A 19,436-nucleotide genomic window follows, 5' to 3' on the forward strand; every position below is an offset into this window, starting at 1 on the left:
GTGCTTCACAGCCATTAGATCCCACAAACCCTCCTCCCTTCCCCTCTCCATGACTTAACAACATGAACTCTGACGGGTAAAATCCAGTGGCGTGCGTCTTTGGAAATGTGCAGGCGGTGGGCATGAAACACCACTTGGTGGTTAGCAGCATGCTGCGACCGTGATGGGAGCTGGTCGGTTCGGCCTGCCCTGCACAGAATACTCAGCTGTGCTCTGGCTGGTAAAACTCTGTCTCGCATACGTAACCAAAAGTCCCGCCAAGATTTGCGCTCACCTGGAGGAGGATGAAGAGGAGGAAGGATGGAGGAGGATGAGGAGAGAAGATAGTGAGTCTTATGAAACAGCACAGCCACAAAAAGCAGTGCAACAAAAGCAGCTGCTACTCTGGTATGCTTTTAAAAGTAAAGGGTCCGTGCCTCGGTTAAAGTTTTAGTTTCATATAAATAATTATCCAGAGAAATTTAAAAAAACGCTACACAATCGACAACTCGGGGTCAGGTCAAGTCGTGACTCTGCACCGTTTTTTCTCATCTTTCACTACTCAACAGTTCACTGGCTCTTTGGCTTCGTGAGGCAGCCGCACATGCTTTGACTGTTTATCATGCCTGCTCATGCGAGGGAATATTTCCTATGGAATAATAGTGTTCTATCTGTCAGCATGTATGCAGGTCACGTCAGTGTGTGTCGTGTGTGTGGTGGTGTGTGTGTGTTGTGTGTGTGTGTATTGTGTTCCCCTACCCTCCACTAGAGATTTAGGAGAGACGTTGGCTGCCTTGCGCGCCCGGCGGGCCAAGGTTAAGCCAATCTTCTCCAGACGCTTCTCGGTCAGACAGCGCCACATCTCATTCTTACTTGCCCTGAGGGGACAGGGAGACAAAAGCCAGTTTTAGGAGCTGGTACTGTGTTTTGTGTGGGTGTGGTGGTGTGTGTGGTGTGTGTCCTACCCCCTGTGTTGTTGTCTTTATGCGTTTGTTTGGTGTGTTGTGTGTGCTGTGGCTGTATGTGTGCATGCATTTGTGCAATATGTGTTTAACGTGAATTGTGAAGCTGAAATCTGCCCCTACAGTAGTTTCCTGTCAACATCGCTAGTTCCCTTGTATTTTCAGGTTTTCCAGCCTTTCATGCTTACTTTTCCTGGCATGTTCTCCATCCCATTCTTTAAGTAGTAAGTAGTACATTTAAGAACCTAGAAAAATCATTTATACAGAAATTGTTTTAGGTAATTTATTCAATGAAAATAACAAGTAGTATAGTGTTAAAGTATGTGTATTACCAGAAAAATGTATTAATATCAGAAAAAAAGTAGTAGTTGTAAAATGTCTTCTGTGGCTGTGAGGAGTTTCGTGAAGTCTGAAAAAAATTCAAGAGACATTACTTGAGTAATTTCAGCGTGACATCCTGCGTTACAAAACTGAGTTTTAAAGAAGGAGGGAGGCTAATAATAGATGCTATCAAGCTGCATTATGGGAGGTGTAGGATCCAGTGTTATTATAGGTTTTGTGAGTGTCCTCTGCTGCTTTAGTTTTGATCATTCTTTTTTTAGACACTCCCATGTGGGTTGCCCAACTTAAAAGAAGTGTAATATTAAATTAGTGAGGCACTCCACTAATTTAGGAGATTTTTCAGGGCGTGTAATGCTAGATACCAGGTCTAATACATCCATGCCAGATGCTGATAACATTAATTATGGTAAAAACAAATGACTAAAGGCTTCAGTTATATCAAGTTCTTTTATTATTTTTAAATGTAATCTATTTTATGAGAATGCGATAAAGGTTTACAGAAACAATAAGTTACTAATTTCCACAAAACACAAAATATGTAGTTATTGTTTTTGTTTACCAGCAACAGATTTGTGAGCAAACAAACCTACATTTTGGCCCCCAAGACAGTCTAAATGTACTTTACTTGTAGGTGCACTCTTACTGTATAATGTTAAATATTGTACCATGTGCTGTGGCCAAAGGGCAAAAGCAATATCTTTAAAAAAAAAAAGGCACCTGCATGCTGAATAAATGCTCCTGAAAGATTTATTCAGGGAAGCAGTGACATTTTGACACTGCATCTTTATCAGGATGTTCGATTAATGAGCCCCCCACCCAAACTCCAGCTGCCATTCTGTTCAAGGTGTTAAAATTTCCTGCACCTGTTTCTGGTTTCAGGATAAAGGCCAAATGTATTGAAATGGGTTGATTGACAGAGAATCTCAGAGTGCCACACTAACTAACCTTTTTCCTCTCAGGGAGATCTGTAAGGAGTTTGTGGACCTGATGTCCCAGGACCGTTCTCCACTGGGCGGCAGTCGACCCACCCCCTGCCTGGAGCCCGGTGTCCAGGGAAGCCTCACCCACTTCAGCCTGCTCACCCACGGCTTTGGTACTCCCGCCATCTGCGCCGCGCTCTCCGCCTTCCAGAGCTACCTGATGGAGGCGATCAAAATGCTGGACAAAGGAGAGGGGGGAGGCAAGAGCCACCACGACAAGGAGATGAAGCACCGCAAATAAGAGGGAGGACGGACAGATGTGTTGATGGATGGATGGACGGACGGATGAGAGGCAGGAAGGAAGAGAAAAGAGGGGAGGGAAAAAGACTGACCGGTGCCCCTCTGCGTCTTCACCTTCGCCCTCAGGATAAAAACTGAGACTTTTTACCTCCCAGAAACCCCTGCGGCCCCTCTCGTCGAGGAATTCGGGGTTCATGATGATATCTGTACTGTAATGTGTGTCCACAACCACCTCACTTCAAAATGACGCATGGACCTCTCTTCTCAGTAGCCGGTTTGTGTCATGATGGCGTCTACAAAAGCTCTTCAGGATGAGTTCCTACATATGCTTTTATTTATTCCCCCCACCTTCTCCCCCTTTTTTAATTTTATTTTGGTAAAAAAAAACGTCACTTTTATCCGTGTTTTAGAAAACCCCTGCCTTCATTCATTCACACTCACACACTTATACACATTTTTGGACTGAACTCATCGGGGAAGTGTTGTAAGCCATATCCGAGACAACAACCTGCTCTTTGCTCCTTTGGACCTTTGGGAGACTTTTAACTCCACTCTGATTGGACGAGCACAGCTTCCATATGTAGTTCTTCTTAATTGGTGGTCATGGGAAATTGAGTTCTCTGGGTTCTCTAGCGGTGAGGTAAGGAGGAGTCAAAGGCAGCTAAAGGAGAATTGTTTTCTTTTATTTTGAAGTACTACGTGTTGGTAACTTAAGAAAATAACACAAATCATTTTGTACTTTCTGTGTATGTTTATTATTAATGTTATTACTGTTGTTATTATTATTGTATTACGGCATAAATGTAATATATTATTAAACAATTAAGAACGGATTGGTTGAGTTTCCCGAGTATGTTTTTATGTTTTTATCTTTGATATCAGAACAATAAAAAGTAATGGCACCTTCAGGTACCTTTAAACACAACTGCCCACTTCCACTTACTTTTAAATTCAAAGGTTTTTATGGTGCTTTTCTCTTTCCCTTTGTCTCAATAATGATATTTTTTATTGATCCCTGTGGGCAAAGTCTACTGTCTACGGTTATAGACGCCTGCAATTAACACTTAATGTCCATTATTGATCGATCTGTCGATTTATTTTATGTTTTTGTTGATTATTTGCTTATTTTATAAAATAATGAAACATCTCTGTTACAGTTTCCCAGAACCCAAAGTGATGTTTTGAGTTTGCCTGTGTTATCTGGCCAACAGTCCAAAACCAAAAGAGTTTCAATCTACAATGATATTAAACAGACTTTTACTGGTTTTTAGATCTGGCAGCAGCATCATGTCAAACTTTTAATTAGTCCAATTGTTTGTTTTATGATCAAATACCTGGAAAAAGAGCCAATATCAGTCTCAGCTGTACTTTTGCTAATTTGTGCATGATAACGTCATTGTGAGCTTATTAGTTCCTTAGATTTATTGTTTGTAGACTTTAACTATTAATCTAATTGTTGAGTAATTTTATATCATTCTACTTAACGATTAATCAGCCAATTAACCCTTCCTAAGACCCGCCCCTTTTTGCCCTGTGCTCCAATAACCATTGAGCAGGCCTCTGCCAAATTTTGAGGAGGTTAAAAGATAAAAGCAGCAATTATATATTCACATCTTAAGTTAAGCTAATGATAACAAAATGCTAGCTAATTAGCCAACCAATCTACATAAATCCTTTGCTAGTTAATTAGCTAGCTAACGATTGATGTCACTTCCATTTAATTCAATTATTATGATTATATTATTATTATTATTCCAGGACATTTGTTTATTTCATATGTATTTTATTTTCTTAACTATTTGTATTCACATTCATTTTTGTCAATTTTATTCTTTAAAGTTGTTATTATAATAATTGTGCTTTTGGCAACACATGTCAAATGTCATGCCAATGAAGCCCATTGAATTGAGTTCTAGAGGAGCATTTGGCTAACATTGGCTGACTTAACATGTGACTATATATGTGTAGAGGAGCCTAGCACATAGCATATCTCAGTACAGGAAAGGAGAAAGTTGAACCAGGTTAGGAAGGGGCAGGACAAAGGAAGGGTCAATTGTTTTAATTCATTTAATTTAATCTACTTTAATTGAATTTAACTGTTTCGCTTAAGGGGATTTAACAACTCCAGCCTGGTTTTAGAGGCACATACGTGTATCATGCTCAAGAAAATGTAGTTTTACACTCCAAAGGGCCTCTTAAAAAAATAAAATAAAATCAGGGCCCCACTATGCATGCAGGGGCCCAGGGAGACGGTGGCATCACAGCTGCAGTCCTGAACACTACCTGGGAGAGCGGAGGCAGCGGTGCGACCCCCCAGCGCCCAAAAAACCACACACACACACACACACACCTCGGTTCCCCCTCAATCCATCTGTTCTGCATTTCTCCCACCGACCACCTCTCACCTCCCCTGCACAGTCCTTCGCTTTATTTAACCAGGATGAGATACTCAACACAATTACTGCTTTCCAGGGACTGTGCACATACACATGTCGCCTGCTCGTACACTCTCAAACATCACTCATTTCTACCTGCCGTATGTCCCTTTCTCTCCTCCCATCTCATTACCCTCCTGTGTCAATTCCCCCCTCATTCCCTTCATCTCCCTCTCTTGTAACCTAACTCCCACCCCTCCTCTTCCTCCTCACCCTCCCCTTCTCTCCCCTATTCTCTCCCTCTATCTGACACTCAGCGGGGCCGCTCTCCATCTCTCTCTGTGCCTCCAGGCAAACATATGCTGCTCTTCCCGTCAGATTCCGGTGTGTTTGAGAGAGGAGGGATTGTTTAATGTTTATTAATCACCTGTCTGCGGTGGAGAGAGGAGACGAAGATAGAGCCACACACACACTGTGTCTCTCTCTCTCTCTCTTGTACACACACAGCTGTCTCGCTCACACATACACACATAGTCTCATTCAGTTGTGATGTTACCAACTTGGCCTGGTTTTCTCCGTTTACAGCTGTATATAAGTGTGCTCATTTACTGTAACACTCCCTGTGTACTGTCAAAATGTATTTATTTCAGCTGCTACTTTTTAGCAAATCATTAAGCTTTATTTATTTATTTATTTCACGAAGATCATCCTGTAAACTAGACCTACAGGCCCATTCTTGAGCTTTTCATTTGAAACCAATTTCAGGCACAAATACATTTAAAGTGTTAAATTCCTGCACACTCTACTAGAAACACCAGCTCGTACATCATGCAGCCTGTGGCTCTCTAGCATCAAGATCCCTGATAAAAAGGTCTTGAATGAACGTTGGATTTTCAATCTTCTTAGCGCAGACGAGCAGTGGCGGACTCAGGCTGTCTGAGGGGCAGGAGCAGTAAAATAAAAAGGGCGCCAGCATGCAGAAAGTTATGATGCATTTATGATGAAACAGTTCCAAATCCTGCTTAATGATTGATAAAATTTGTGGGCTGTGGGGCATGAATTTTTTTTCAGGTTTGCCAGAAAAAGTTTGAGAACCACTGATTTAGAGGCACGTAGAGGCCCACTGATTCAGTAGCATGTAGTGCATCTTATATGGCCCTGCATCATGTTCTCTCCACCTAAAGGGCACCCTAGAGGGCACTTTATCACATTTTCTTGTACATTGGGTCACTGTAGGGACACTTTATCATGTTTTATGTAGCATAGAGGCATCCATGAAGATGGCGACACCAGGACGGTGTGACCCTGAGTCTACCAGTGCTTTTTATGTATTTAGCTAAAATATTGCCATATTTTTTAGTATGTCGTATGCTTCTTTTTTGTGTTTCTTTTTTTATCTTATATAATGTAAATGTGAAATATTAATAGGAAAGAAGGTACGCAATACTAAAGTGATTCATTAAAAAACAGATTAGGTGCCTGGTCCATGTAAATTAGCTAAACTCTGGATGTAGAAACCAGAATGTGTGCATTATTAATTTATTTTTGCATTGGGAAAATGAACAACAACAAATGTATGTTCTTAATGCACACTGGTGATAACGTCGGGAGCGACAGAGGAAACATATTGGCTGCAAAACTAAAAAACATTGTTCATTCAAAGCAGTCCCATCAACTTGAGCAAATATCTTCCTTTTCTTTGCAGCATTCTGTATGCTGACATTGTGGGCTTCACCAGGCTGGCCAGTGACTGTTCTCCAGGTGAACTTGTGCATATGCTGAATGAACTCTTTGGAAAGTTTGACCAGATTGCAAAGGTAAGCCCATCTTCATTTATATATATACTATATACAAAATACACAAGGACACTGTGTATGCTTCACATAAAAACAGTCACAGCAGAAATGGAAGAAAAAGTAGAAAAGGGAAGGGACACCTGCCCTCAAACACACATACAGTACGTACACCAGAAGAGGCTGTTCATCTCTTTTCTAGTCCAGGGATGTCTGTTCTCTCTGAAAAAAATATTTAATTTTACAACAGTTCTGTAAATCCTCTGTGTTGATTCAGCCCTATTGCAATATTCTGTACTGTGCAGTGGTTTGCTCCTCGCTGTACAGTATGTGAATGAGGTAGACAAAATAACATAAAACCTTAAACTAAACCCACTATATTTTTAAGATTTCAGTGAGAAACTTGTTGTGTGAAGCTCTGTCAGACTTCATTCAATGGATTTTGGATAAGAAACCCACAAATCACAGTGTATATAATATAATAATAACGGCATCATACTGAAATATATGTCATTTTTAATGAAAAATTAATTTGGATTCGATGGAGAAATTAAGGATGTTTAGGACATAAAATAAATGTGTTTTGGTTCACAAATATTGCGTTTAGCTAATGTTACCTGAAGTCTATAACATTTGACTTAATTTGATTAATATGCACCAATTGGTTAAGTACAAATGAAGAAGAGAGAACACAGTCTATCTTGTGCTGTCAATCAAATGAAGCATGGCCTTGAAATGAATGTTTTCTCTGTCCTGCGGCCAGTGTCGGCCTCCGTACCGTACCTTCCCAGAGCGCCATGCTTGTTAACAGCTGCAGGTTGTAGCAGTGTGGGCTGGTCAGAGTGTATCTCGCGGTCTCATGGGTACTCTTGCTATTCGGCTCTAAACGGTTGAGTCAGGCTCTCTCAGCTTTTTGTCCAGCAGCTCTGTCCTTCCGCCTGACGAAGCTGCCGTTATGTAAACTCGATCCAACGATGAGCTGTTACACATCCCACATGTGGAATAAGAGCTAATGTGTGAGGTGTGTGGGTGTACCATTTTGGGCTTGATGGATGTGACTGCTTGTGTGCGTAAGGGTTGTGTGGAGGTGAGAAAGAGCGCGAGGAAATAGTTAACTGTTATATCGATCATGCTGGACAGATTGTGGAGTTTAATGAGAAATGTACACTTAATCACCATTTCCCTCATTTTTGCTTTACTGTCTATTTAAGGAAAACGAGTGTATGCGAATCAAGATCCTGGGAGATTGTTACTATTGTGTCTCTGGTCTGCCTGAGTCGCTGCCTCACCACGCCAGGAACTGCGTGAAGATGGGCTTGGATATGTGTGAGGCCATCAAGTAAAATACCAGATCTCTCTCTCTTTCTCTCTCCCTCGCTCTCTCTCACACACACGCACAAACGGAAACACAAACACAAACAAACACACGCCTGTCAAACAGATTGAGCAGAAGGAATGCCAGACTTGATTTCAGCTCTGTTTGAACTCCAGAGTAAACACAATGTGAATTCAATATGATAAGCTTCCCATCTGAACAAATACAAATTTCAAGCAAATGAAAATAAATATTCCCTTTCTGCTCTGTCTTTGGCTCGTGCATGAAAACACACACATTAGTTTTATAGACTAATGTTTGCTCGCAGCCTCTGACCTTTAATCACAATCAGATTAAACATTCAGTGTTGTGCACCTCTGACATGATGATTTTAGCGCAGTTGTGGTGGATTTTCTACCCTGACAAGAATTCAATTCCAGATGAAACACTGAATCATTTTACTTGCAGCATTGGCAGCGGTCTATAAATAGAGACAATATTACTCATATTAGTTTATAAAAATGCAAATGTTCAACATTTTGGTGGATATGCTTGATTAGCCAAGAAATAGCTCCAGCACAAAACTCCCCCATAAAACCAGTAGCCTAATTGTCATTCATCTTGTCTATATGTGTTTGTGTACTGATTAAATCAATGAGATACAATGTGTTACTAATGGGACCAACTTAAAAACAAAGTGATCCATCTCAAGGGTTTAATCCTGTTGCAATAACCTTGTGTCATTTTTTAGCTTTAGAGGTGTTATGCATATTAGCGTTTTTAACAGCTCCAGGCCCCCTTCCCCCGGTCTTTATGCTAAGCTAGGCTAATTACATCAAAACTCCGGCTCTTTACTCAACATTAGGACTGATATTAACCTTCTTATCACACTCTCAGAAAGAGAGCACCTTTTCCAAAATGGTGAACTACTCCTGCAAAGATGAATTGTTTGCTCTGTACGCCACAGGAAGGTCCGTGATGCCACTGGAGTCGATATCAACATGCGTGTCGGTGTTCATTCTGGGAATGTCCTGTGTGGTGTGATTGGCCTCCGGAAGTGGCAGTATGATGTGTGGTCACATGATGTAACGCTAGCCAATCATATGGAGGCAGGAGGTGTGCCAGGGTAAGATATAAGATATGTACTTTAAAGAATGTTTCATTTGATCTCATTGTGGTTGCAGTGCCGCTTTGCAAATTCTTTAAATGATTGTGTGTTTGGCAAACAAAAACAAGGCGTGTACCTGCTAGGTTGCCAGTTTTAGTTGTTAAATCAGACAGGGAGCTATGCTTTGGGAATTGACTAACACTTTCTGTTCTCTTAGTGATTAATGTTGAGTTGCACTTTAGCAAGTCGGTGAATTCCCATCTGTTCCACTGCAGTTCCATGTGGCCTAAAGTAGAAATGAGCAAGTCCCAGTGGCCAGCAGTACCATAGTATCATTATCTTGAGTTTCAGTGGAGAGCCTGTGTCTTGAGGAGGCTGTGTTGGTGTTTTCGCCCTCACAAAAATAACACCCAGTACTTGCATCTTTACTCTTTTCATTTTTAGGGTGTAGAATTATCTGTAATCAGCATGAAATATTATAGACCAGTCCAACTTAAAAAAATATTCATATTAGCATCAGTGTTCTCAAATCAATGTTGGCTGAACCCCAGTAAACCACCCCCTTAAAACCAAATATGAAGATACACCTGAGGGAACAACATATTGAGAACAACCACAATCATCACTCAGCTGAAAATATTTATATATTACATAAATACATTTGTATGAGTAATTGTGAAATGCACATGTTTGCAAGAATGACATGGAACATGGGATATGTCAGTTCTAATTCTACCCCGTTCTAAATATTTTAGACAATTACAGCCACCTGATTTGACCAATCAGCTCTACATTTGTTATGTGGCCATTAGTTCTGCCATCCCAGCACTGTAACAAGCATGGGAAAATTGGCTGGTGGTTATTGTATGCTACACTGAAAATAAACTCTTCGGTGCCAGCACGTTGTCTCACTGGGCTGCTAATGGTTTGTCTCCTCTTATCCCTGCTGAAAGGTATCTGAAAAAAACATGCCCGCTGAAAAAACATATTCCCATTTCCATCCCTCTCTGTTTGTAAGGGTAAAAAACAAATCTGAAACAGGAGAACTGCAGGTTAGTGTAGTTATAAAGCTGGAAAATATATAATATGTTTGATAGACCTGTTAATGGCAAAATGACGCAAGCTCTTAACCTCTCATTATCTGTCCTCTCATCCCCAGGAGGGTCCACATCTCTTCAGTGACGCTGGAGCATTTGAAGGGCTCATATAAGGTGGAGCCTGGGGACGGGCAGAGCCGAGACTCCTACCTGAAAGAACATGGAGTGGTCACCTTCCTGGTCATCAACCCCAAGGTAAGATACTTACATAGTTTTATACATTCACGTACAGTCAGAAAACACTGTTAAAGAGGTTATTCTAGCACAAGAAAGAGCAGATGTGGGCAATTGTCACCTACAGGGTAAATATAAAAAGTTTTTCTTTGGCTAATATTTCGAGATACTTGCAGTGTTGCTCTATGTATGCAATGTTGGTTGGTCCACCACTTTGATCCAGACTGAAATATCTCAATAACTTTTGATCGTATTTTCATTCATTTGGTATTACTTTTAATTTGTTTTTAAATAAACTCTTACATTGTCCATGTAGAGACTCTTTATGGCATAGTTATTTTTCATTCGATGAAACTTTGCTTGAATTTAGTGGAAACCGTCCTCCTGTTGGGTGAACATTGTCATGCTTTAACCATTACTTTCGCTTTACTTTACTTTTTTTATGCATTCAACGACTTCAATAACTTCATGAGTCACAAACCATAGCAACAATAAGTGTGTCCCAGCCATTTTCATCACTTGTTAGTGTCCTCTAGAAATAGGTTCTGTTGTTATCTGTGATACTTGCAGCAAATTTGGTTGTGTTTTCTAAATGCTGCACACGTGTTGTCCAATTGTTAAAGATGGTTTCTTAATTTGCTTGTGTTTTGTCAATTTGCATGTGTCTTCTTAAGTTGTATTGTGTTGAGCTCTTACAGTCACTGTACAATATTGAACTGCTGTCTAAAGAATATCCATAATTGTTGCATTATAGTTTGAGAAAATTGTCTGAAGCTAAACATTTTACTCATTTTAAAAACCTTGTGAATTAACTTAAAAAAAGTTTATCTACTTTTCTTAGTTTATGAAAAGTAGAGTTTTCACAGGGCAGCAAAAATATTAGATTCACTACATTACCTGTATATATCATTAGGTGTGATCAAGTTTAAATATTCACATAGTGTGTACGTCAGTATGCAGCAGCAGAAACTAGGCTACTTATAGAATCCAGCTTGTGTACTGGGTCACGATGATATAATGAGCCAGGATGCAAAAATATGAGGATCTATTTTCAGACAAATATTTTGATGTGCAGGTTAGGTTTACACAGGTTTTTATCCTGCCAAGAGCAGAGTGGGCAGCTAAATATTTCTGACAATGTCGAGTGTAGGTAAATAATATTAGCGTGTAGTGAAACAGTGACAGTATGTTATCTAATGAACAACATCTCGGCTGTTGTTCAGTCGATCACTCTACTTAGAGAAGGTTCTGTTTGAAGTTATCTTTTCCCTGCAGACATAGTGCAGGTCCTCGTGTCGAACCAGGACATAAAGGGCTGGTTAGGGACATTTAAGAGATCTGCCTCTTCTGTGAACTTTCTGCCGAGAACATCTCTATATAGAATATATTATTGGCATCCAGTCTGTGCTCAGTGTTTTTGGCTTGGCAAATGAGAAACCGTGCTTAACAGTCCTCTGCCTTCCTAATCCCTCCATAACTTGGCTAAGATGCACCCACCCCCTTAAATATCTGCAGTAAGACCTTCCCTTTTTCTCCTTCAGGCATACTGTGCTCACTATCCGCTTGCTTCATAGACCTCATGGTTCTCAGTGGCATCTCTCTTCTGAAGAATTAAGGCATTTATGCTTTCCAATGCATCTTTTGAAAACACCATCAGTGACACACAAAGCCAGTCTGTCTTTTCAACATTGATTCCTCCAAATCTGGTTCTTTGGCTCCCTTTTGTTTTCTCGTTTCCATCTTTTGATTGCAATCCAAAGAGCTTGACCAAGGAATGGTAGCTCATCACTTTAAACGCTCTCCCAGTGCAGCATATTGCAGTGGAATATTGCAAGAAAAACACAGTGAAACGAAACAGTTACCTTGCTGATGTAAATGATGGAGCATATTTTGTTTGATAATGCTGTGATTATGATCTCTCAGACTGTCAGAAAAAATCTTCTTTTTCTGTGCTGCATATACTGTCCAACTAACATCAATCCAATCACATATTTCGACACACTTTATCAGTGGGCAATATGTTTCCATGATCTATTGTCCACCAGCTGTTCCGTTTTGAAGAAGGGGTTATTTCTGCAATCATACAAGCTGCATGTTATCAGCTGCCTTTTCAATAGTACTCTCTGTTCCCTGCAGTGTATTAGTGCATTTCAGGAGAGATTGGCACTCACCCTGTTTGCATGTTTTTTCAACTTTTCTGGTATCCCATTTATGAATGCAGAGTAGCAACACTTGAGTAGAGAGAGCTAATTTACTCTGGCTCCATGCAGCCCTGCACTAATTAACTAAACCAGCACTTCTAGGCCTAACCTAAGCCTCTGGGTATATAAACTGTGGTCATTTTACATTATTATCCTTATAGGTGAAGGTATCTACAAAATAGGACGAGATGCTACTGTGTGTCCTTTATTTACTGTAATGGAGATAGCTTTTCAATATCCTATAAGATATTGGAAAAATGCTGTGGGTTCTCAGTGACATTTTCAAGAAGCCCCTAAATGAATCAAGGCCAAATATGGAGCATGGAGGTGTCATCTTCACTGTCACTGTCATTGATTGTCACTGTCAGAGTTGTTCAGTACACCCATGGGAAATGAAGACTGCCATTATAGACAGTGTCTGTTCCAATTCGTATAGGCCTATGTGCCATGTTGGGTTTGTCACAACACCTGTCTCTATAAGCAACTGAAATAAATCACCAGAGGAATATAACAAGAAACATCTTCTGACAAATCCTCCTGAAGGTTTTATCTACTCCATTTTCACATGAACGTTGGAAAAGGGAAAAACTCTTTCACTGCGGTATGGCTTTGTGCAGGGCAATGTTTCTGTCAGCAGTAAAGTGGTGTGTGTTTGTCAATGAGAAGCACTCAGCATACGTGCCAAAATAAAAGGAGAGCTGCACCATTCTCTAAAAGTGTTTTAAGTGTCTCAGAAACATTCACAGGCAGGTCACGGATGTCAAGAGCTGTCAATTGACCACTGTTCCCAAAGTACCCAGTCCTTTTTACTTTACACCCACTGAGTGTGAGCATTAGATACCGTTTGTCAGAAATAACGGTCTGTACGTGAAATGTTTGTGGTGAGTTATGTACACCAGCCGAATAGGTTTGAAATGCTAACTTACGTGATCTCGCTTTCTCTCTGTGTGTTATTATCTGTTAGTCAGAGAATATTCTGCTCCAAAAGATCATTTTAAAAATATGCTGTGAGGTTGGTTTTTTTTTGGAAAACAATACTTTTCAGGAGATATTACAGGTTTTGTAGGTTATTTTGTAGACAAATTGAAACTAACTGTATGATATTGACATTGTATTGAAATTACATGAATTACAAAAGTGTTGTAAGCAATAAAATGCACCCTTCAGTTCAATTCAATACACTGAGGGGTTTTGCTGAAACCTAAATTAGTCCAGTATGATCGTTAGCTTATTGCTATTTTTAGCTAAGTTTTGATAGATTAAGCAATTACAGAATCAGTTGACTCTTTTCTAACTGTGCTACCATATCACTTAATTGTCAATTGTGACCACAGGGGACGCCTTTCAGCAATAGTCAGATAGTCTCACTCTATTTGGTTGGTGTCATTCAACTCACAACATAATCGCTTCTCTTTATTCCTGTTGGGTTTCCCAGACTGAGAGGCACAGCCCTCTGTTGGGTGTGCGCTCCCGTCCCTCTCTGGACGGCGGGAAGATGAGGGCGTCTGTCAGAATGACGCGATACCTGGAGTCCTGGGGCGCTGCCAAGCCCTTCGCCAACCTGCACCACAGAGACAGCATGACCACAGATAATGGCAAGATCAACACAACTGTAAGTACAAGGCAGTGCTCGCCCGTCTTTCAAGCAATCAAACACGTACCCACACAGACGCACATATCTGTCATTAACAGATGAATTGTCTGACTCCTGTTTCAGGATGTTCCAATGGGGCAGTACCACTTCCAGAGAAGGGAAAGGTGAGCTAGGAGCAATACTCCTTCACAACATTTCATCACATACACAGGAGCACGTTTATTCTATGTCTCATGTTTAAATCTGTCCACCCTTCACTTTGATCCTAGGTCCAAATCTCAAAGGAGAAGGTTTGAGGAGGAACTAAATGAGCGAATGATTCGCACCATCGACGGCATCAACTCGCAGAAGTAAGCACTCTTCACAATCACAGGTCACACACAGTCACTTCAGATAAGGGTCCTCCTGGTAGTAAGCAGTATAAACATCTAGTCAGAAGAAGCATCTTCAGGAGTCCTCTGATTACGGTACTAACTGTAGTAATACTGAACCATAATGACTTACAGAGACCGACAGTTAATCAAATAAGAAATATCAGTCAGTCAAAGAACGTAAAGTGGTTCAAAGTGTGGCTAGAGTACCACATGTAGTCCAAAAACCCATTTGTTCTATCTTATTTTATAGATTGCAATTTTATCACTGCTTATTAACAAAATGAGTAAACTACCCTTATTTCCTGTGTTGTCTTTGGTATTTCACGGTGGATTTTACATAAGCAATAGCAAGCTGACCACCGTTCCCCCCAGCTAAATCTTTGCTAAGGCGCTGGAATGTCTAAAGAAAGTGAAGATTTCCACACACTTAGATCCATGCAATATATCACAATATATTTTTTAAAATACATATAAATATATATATTTAAAATTAAGCTTTTGAGGAAATGTCGTCTGCAAATACTGTGAGGCATACAAACTGAAGGGGAAACAGAAAAGGGGGTGGAACACAGTGAATATAGGAAAAACATAAAAAGAGGAAGCACCTTACAGTTTCATGACATAGTAAAGGGGGCTTTGAAAAGAATTAGGCTAGGGTTGTCATAAATCAGAGATCCCCAGATCTATAAGAGACCACAAATATCTCACCAGTAGAAGAAAGAAGAAATATAGAAAAAAAAACCTCTTGGATCAATTCAATATCAAAATCCTAATTGAGGCCCGTGGGCTGAAGCGTATCTAAAGTGTCAATTCAAAAAAGCTCCCTTTGGCATATCTTTCTTTCCATATCTCCTCCTCTTGGTAATTCAATTGTTCAATGTTCTGGAATCATAGAGAGGAGATAGGGTGTGAAAATTCATTGACATGACGGGCAATAATTTTTACCCAATCTGGGATGTCTAAAAATATTTTTCCATGTGTGTAGAGGAGCTAAAAGAGTCCTGGCTTTTTGGACCTGCTTTAATAATTAATTAACTCACAACAGCTTATTGCATAAGTTAGGATCTCTCCTATAGACTACAGATAGATATAAAATGCTGTCTAAAGTCACTTTTATCTTCTTTGACACTTTTTTTCTAGTAGATCAGAGCAGGAGTTAGAAAATGCAACTGGTTAAGCCTGATCAATACACTGTAAAGAGTAGCCTTTTTATCAATAAAATCCTCATTAGAGTGACAAAGGTAACTGAATCTATAAAACTGACTCTTTGGAAAACCATATTTCAGAGCCCTGAGATGAGCACTGCTGGCTAGGAGGAATGTCTGTTTCTTTTTTATATAAGGCTGTAATGAGGCTCCTGTTGCTTAATTCCGTCCACATATCCATAAAGACACACTTTTATGATCATATTCAACTGAGAACTTAAGTTCAGGGTCATAACATTAAGATTAGGATTAACAAAGTCATTTAACTAATGGCTAAAAAATGCAGAAGGTAGCATCTAGATATTCGAACCTTTTGAGGATTTTGTGGAGGGTTATGTCAAAAACATAACTGTGTAAAAAGAAAATCCATATATAAATCATCATATTCTGGGGCAAAAGCAGAACCCATAGATGTACCTTTGAGTTGAAGGAAGAAATCTCCAATAAAGGAAAAGTAGCACAGAAATCTTCACTTTCAGTTTCGATATAAGAAATAGAAGCAATTCTTTTCCGAATGCACAGTATTTACAGTGTAATTTAAATCTAACCCAATAGAGGGCACCGGTTTATTTAATCATTTATTTTATTAATGAAACAAGAAAAAGCTCTCTGGCTTTATTCACTGAAAATGCAGTGTTGTCTTTGCACATTTCATAAAATTACTGATGAAGACAAGAACCAGTAATGTTCATGTTTGACTTATTCATGAGTATTTTGCTTATTACAGCACCACAAGGAGTTACAGAATAGTTTTCAGATACCACATAACACAACTCAGAGCCTGGTCCCTCTGTATTTTCTGAATCCTTCTGTTTCGCTTGTGTCTCCAGACAGTGGCTGAAGTCTGAGGACATCCAGAGGATCTCATTGTTCTTTCACAACAAAGCTCTGGAGAAAGAGGTAGGCCAATGCATACAAATCACCAACTAGCATTGTTCACGGGGGAAAACAAATCAATGGAATTGTAGAGTTGTCAGTGAAACAGAAGTCATTAAGCAGCCTGTACAACCTTATAGCACACAGATACTATATATTCCATACTACAACTTTGTCCTCAAATTCTTATATTTTTCTCATCATTTATAGATTGTTTTTGCTTCATTCTTGCTTCATTCAAGACATAGAGTTCTGGTATATTCTTACATGGTGCATGCTCAGTGTTCATTTTTGACATTGCCTGTACACATCCTCATAACGTTATACACAATTTTCCAATTTTCTGCCTTATCTTCTCTCAACAGTACAGATCAACAACACTACCAGCCTTCAAGTACTATATCACCTGCGCCTGCCTCATATTCTGCTGTATATTCATAGTGCAGGTCCTCGTCCTGCCCAAGTAAGTCTGCACCCCTTCACTGGATTTACACTGCACAGCCCGCATAGCACCAGCAAACTCCTGCTGTGGCAGCGTGTTGATGTGAAAAAGCCATTTGACGCCAGCTGTCTCATCAACAGGACCGCTCTGAAATGAAAGAGGCAGGGGGGCACGAGGCAGAATGCTAAAAAGCAGATCGAGATGAAAGGGCACCATGTCTGGTAGTGACTATAGATCAGGTGAATCAAAGTGTGTCGCCTCTTTAATGGCGAGGAGAGAAATTCACGGTCATGCTAATTTACTGCCTCTGGGAGCCAAAGGTGTAATTCAGCATCTGAGATGCCATTGATTGTCTAATTCACCTCTCTCTCTCTTTCTCTTTGCTCTGTTTGTCGAAGCATTGCTCTGCACGTTTAGAAGTGACTTCATCTGCTTTACGGCAGTTATCCTTAAATCAGCTATACTGTGTTCCTCCCGTGTGATACATGAACATAACTTCATTACGAAGCATACACAGAATGCTGCTGTACAATCTATAGTTATGCTTATTCAATGGAAATGTATTACAGGTCTGAGTTAGAATCTCCATCACATTTATTGCCCTGGATGGCGATGCAGAGGGCCGAGAGGTGCCAACAGGGTTTAGAGTAATGCGTGTGTGTGTGTGTGTGTGCATGTGTGTTGCAGAACTGCTGTGCTGGGGATCTCCTTTGGCCTGGCATTCCTGCTGTTGGCTGTGATCCTGCTCCTTTGCTTCGCTGGTCACATACTGGTGGGTTTGTACAGATTTATCAGTGAATACACACACACACACACACACACACACAGACAACTGGATGCAGTTCAGTTCAGTTTTATTAGTCATATGTGGGGTGACACAGGGTCAATGATACAATGAAATGTGTTGGACGAGAAAATCAGGTCAGCTCAGCGGTAATGGGCTGATCAGGCAGAGATGTGTCGCTATAGGCACGGCCACTTCAAAAACGCCTTGGCAAAGTGCGTTGAGCAAAACAGCTGGTGCGCCTGTGTAGCAGGACTCCACGGGCGATCGAATATGATTAACAGAAAAAAAAGGATTTAAGCGGACACCGAGCTCTTGCCATTCATGTGCTGCTAGACAAGAAGGAAAAAAAGCTCATAAAGTGGGCTGACCTTGAATTACATAGTTTATCAGAGTTAAATCCCTCTGACCTCTCAGCATTTGCCATTGTCCCACCGATGTATACCGGCATCAAAACAGGAAGCCAGTGGTAAAGTAGCAAAGCCTGCCTTTGTTTGAATTTATTGGATGCTTGGACACCAGGCACGCTGTACTACAGGGAAAACAAAGGTTTTGCTGCCGATACGTTTCTATTGACGCATCTGGATTTGAGCACTAGTTAAATAAAGATAAAATAAGATAAAAATATGTTTAAATAAAAATGGAATGAGATAAATAACTATATCAATATATGAAAATGAGGACTGTGTGTCAAACTAAAAATGTATACAGAAGTATTGCCTATTGGCTGTGAGTCGGTCCCAGTGCAATAGCAGCCATCATGGTTGATAGCAGGTAAGCAGATTTGCGATGTGGAATATTTCGATTAATGAGTTGAGAAGCCTGATGGCCTGATGGTAGAAACTGTCCTTAACTCTGGCGGTATGTGCAGCCATGCTCCTGTATCGTCTGCCAGGTGGTAAGAAGGAGAACAGTCTGCGTGCTGGTTGGCTGTGGTCCTTGAGGAAGCTGTGTGTGCATGCTCCACTGGTGAAAGATATCCTGTTTTCCCTGTTGCCAGTGATCTGCTGTGCCTCTTCCACCCCTCTGTAGTGATTTGAGATCACATTATTATTATTATGAGATCCATGGTGGTTGTGTCAGCAGATTGCAACCATTTGAATACCGCTCCCTTTCCAAGTGTGTAGGACAAACTAAGGTGGCCACAAAACTCATGTAGAAACATGGCGGTTGAACACGGCAAACTCCATTTAAGAGGACCCACTCCCTCTGTAGATAAAAACATCTCATTCTAAGGTAACAAAAACACAGCGATTCTTATTTCCAGGTGATTATACACTAATGAAAAACATACCTATGCATATTATATTCCCATTTCCTGCCAATAGATCCTCCTAAAAGTTACACACTGGACCTTTGGTGTTCCAATACATGATTTTAAGCATTCTCTACAAATCTCCCTCTTTGGTCTCTTACAGCTGTGAAAATCAAGCAGCTCACAAGATACCCTCTGGACATGTACTGTACCATCACAAGATTAAACATTGACATTTTCATAAATGATTTGGCCATTTTGCTTTCAACTGTAAAACGTCTGTGAAAATGAAGGAAATTTGAATTCTTTAATTTTGCGTTGCCCAATCTTTCATGCCTCA

At 40.3% G+C, this 19,436-nt stretch overlaps 1 protein-coding gene across 1 annotated transcript in view; it reads left to right on the forward strand.

Moving 5' to 3' along the window:
- Positions 1-6,583: 6,583 nt before the first annotated feature.
- The window catches only part of LOC118342320 (adenylate cyclase type 2-like), a gene marked incomplete at both ends in the record, with an annotated part of 20,583 nt that continues 7,730 nt past the window's right edge, over positions 6,584-19,436 (forward strand). The window contains 10 exon segments of the mRNA XM_035680811.1: positions 6,584-6,695; positions 7,883-8,010; positions 8,954-9,112; positions 10,254-10,386; positions 14,002-14,178; positions 14,284-14,324; positions 14,430-14,510; positions 16,570-16,639; positions 16,981-17,078; positions 17,745-17,829. Coding sequence (XP_035536704.1) covers positions 6,584-6,695; positions 7,883-8,010; positions 8,954-9,112; positions 10,254-10,386; positions 14,002-14,178; positions 14,284-14,324; positions 14,430-14,510; positions 16,570-16,639; positions 16,981-17,078; positions 17,745-17,829 — 1,084 coding nt within the window.

The sequence above is a fragment of the Morone saxatilis genome, unplaced genomic scaffold, assembly GCF_004916995.1.
Source record: "Morone saxatilis isolate NCDOM2014 unplaced genomic scaffold, NCSU_SB_2.0 Contig9, whole genome shotgun sequence".
In the NCBI taxonomy this organism is placed as follows: domain Eukaryota; kingdom Metazoa; phylum Chordata; class Actinopteri; family Moronidae; genus Morone; species Morone saxatilis.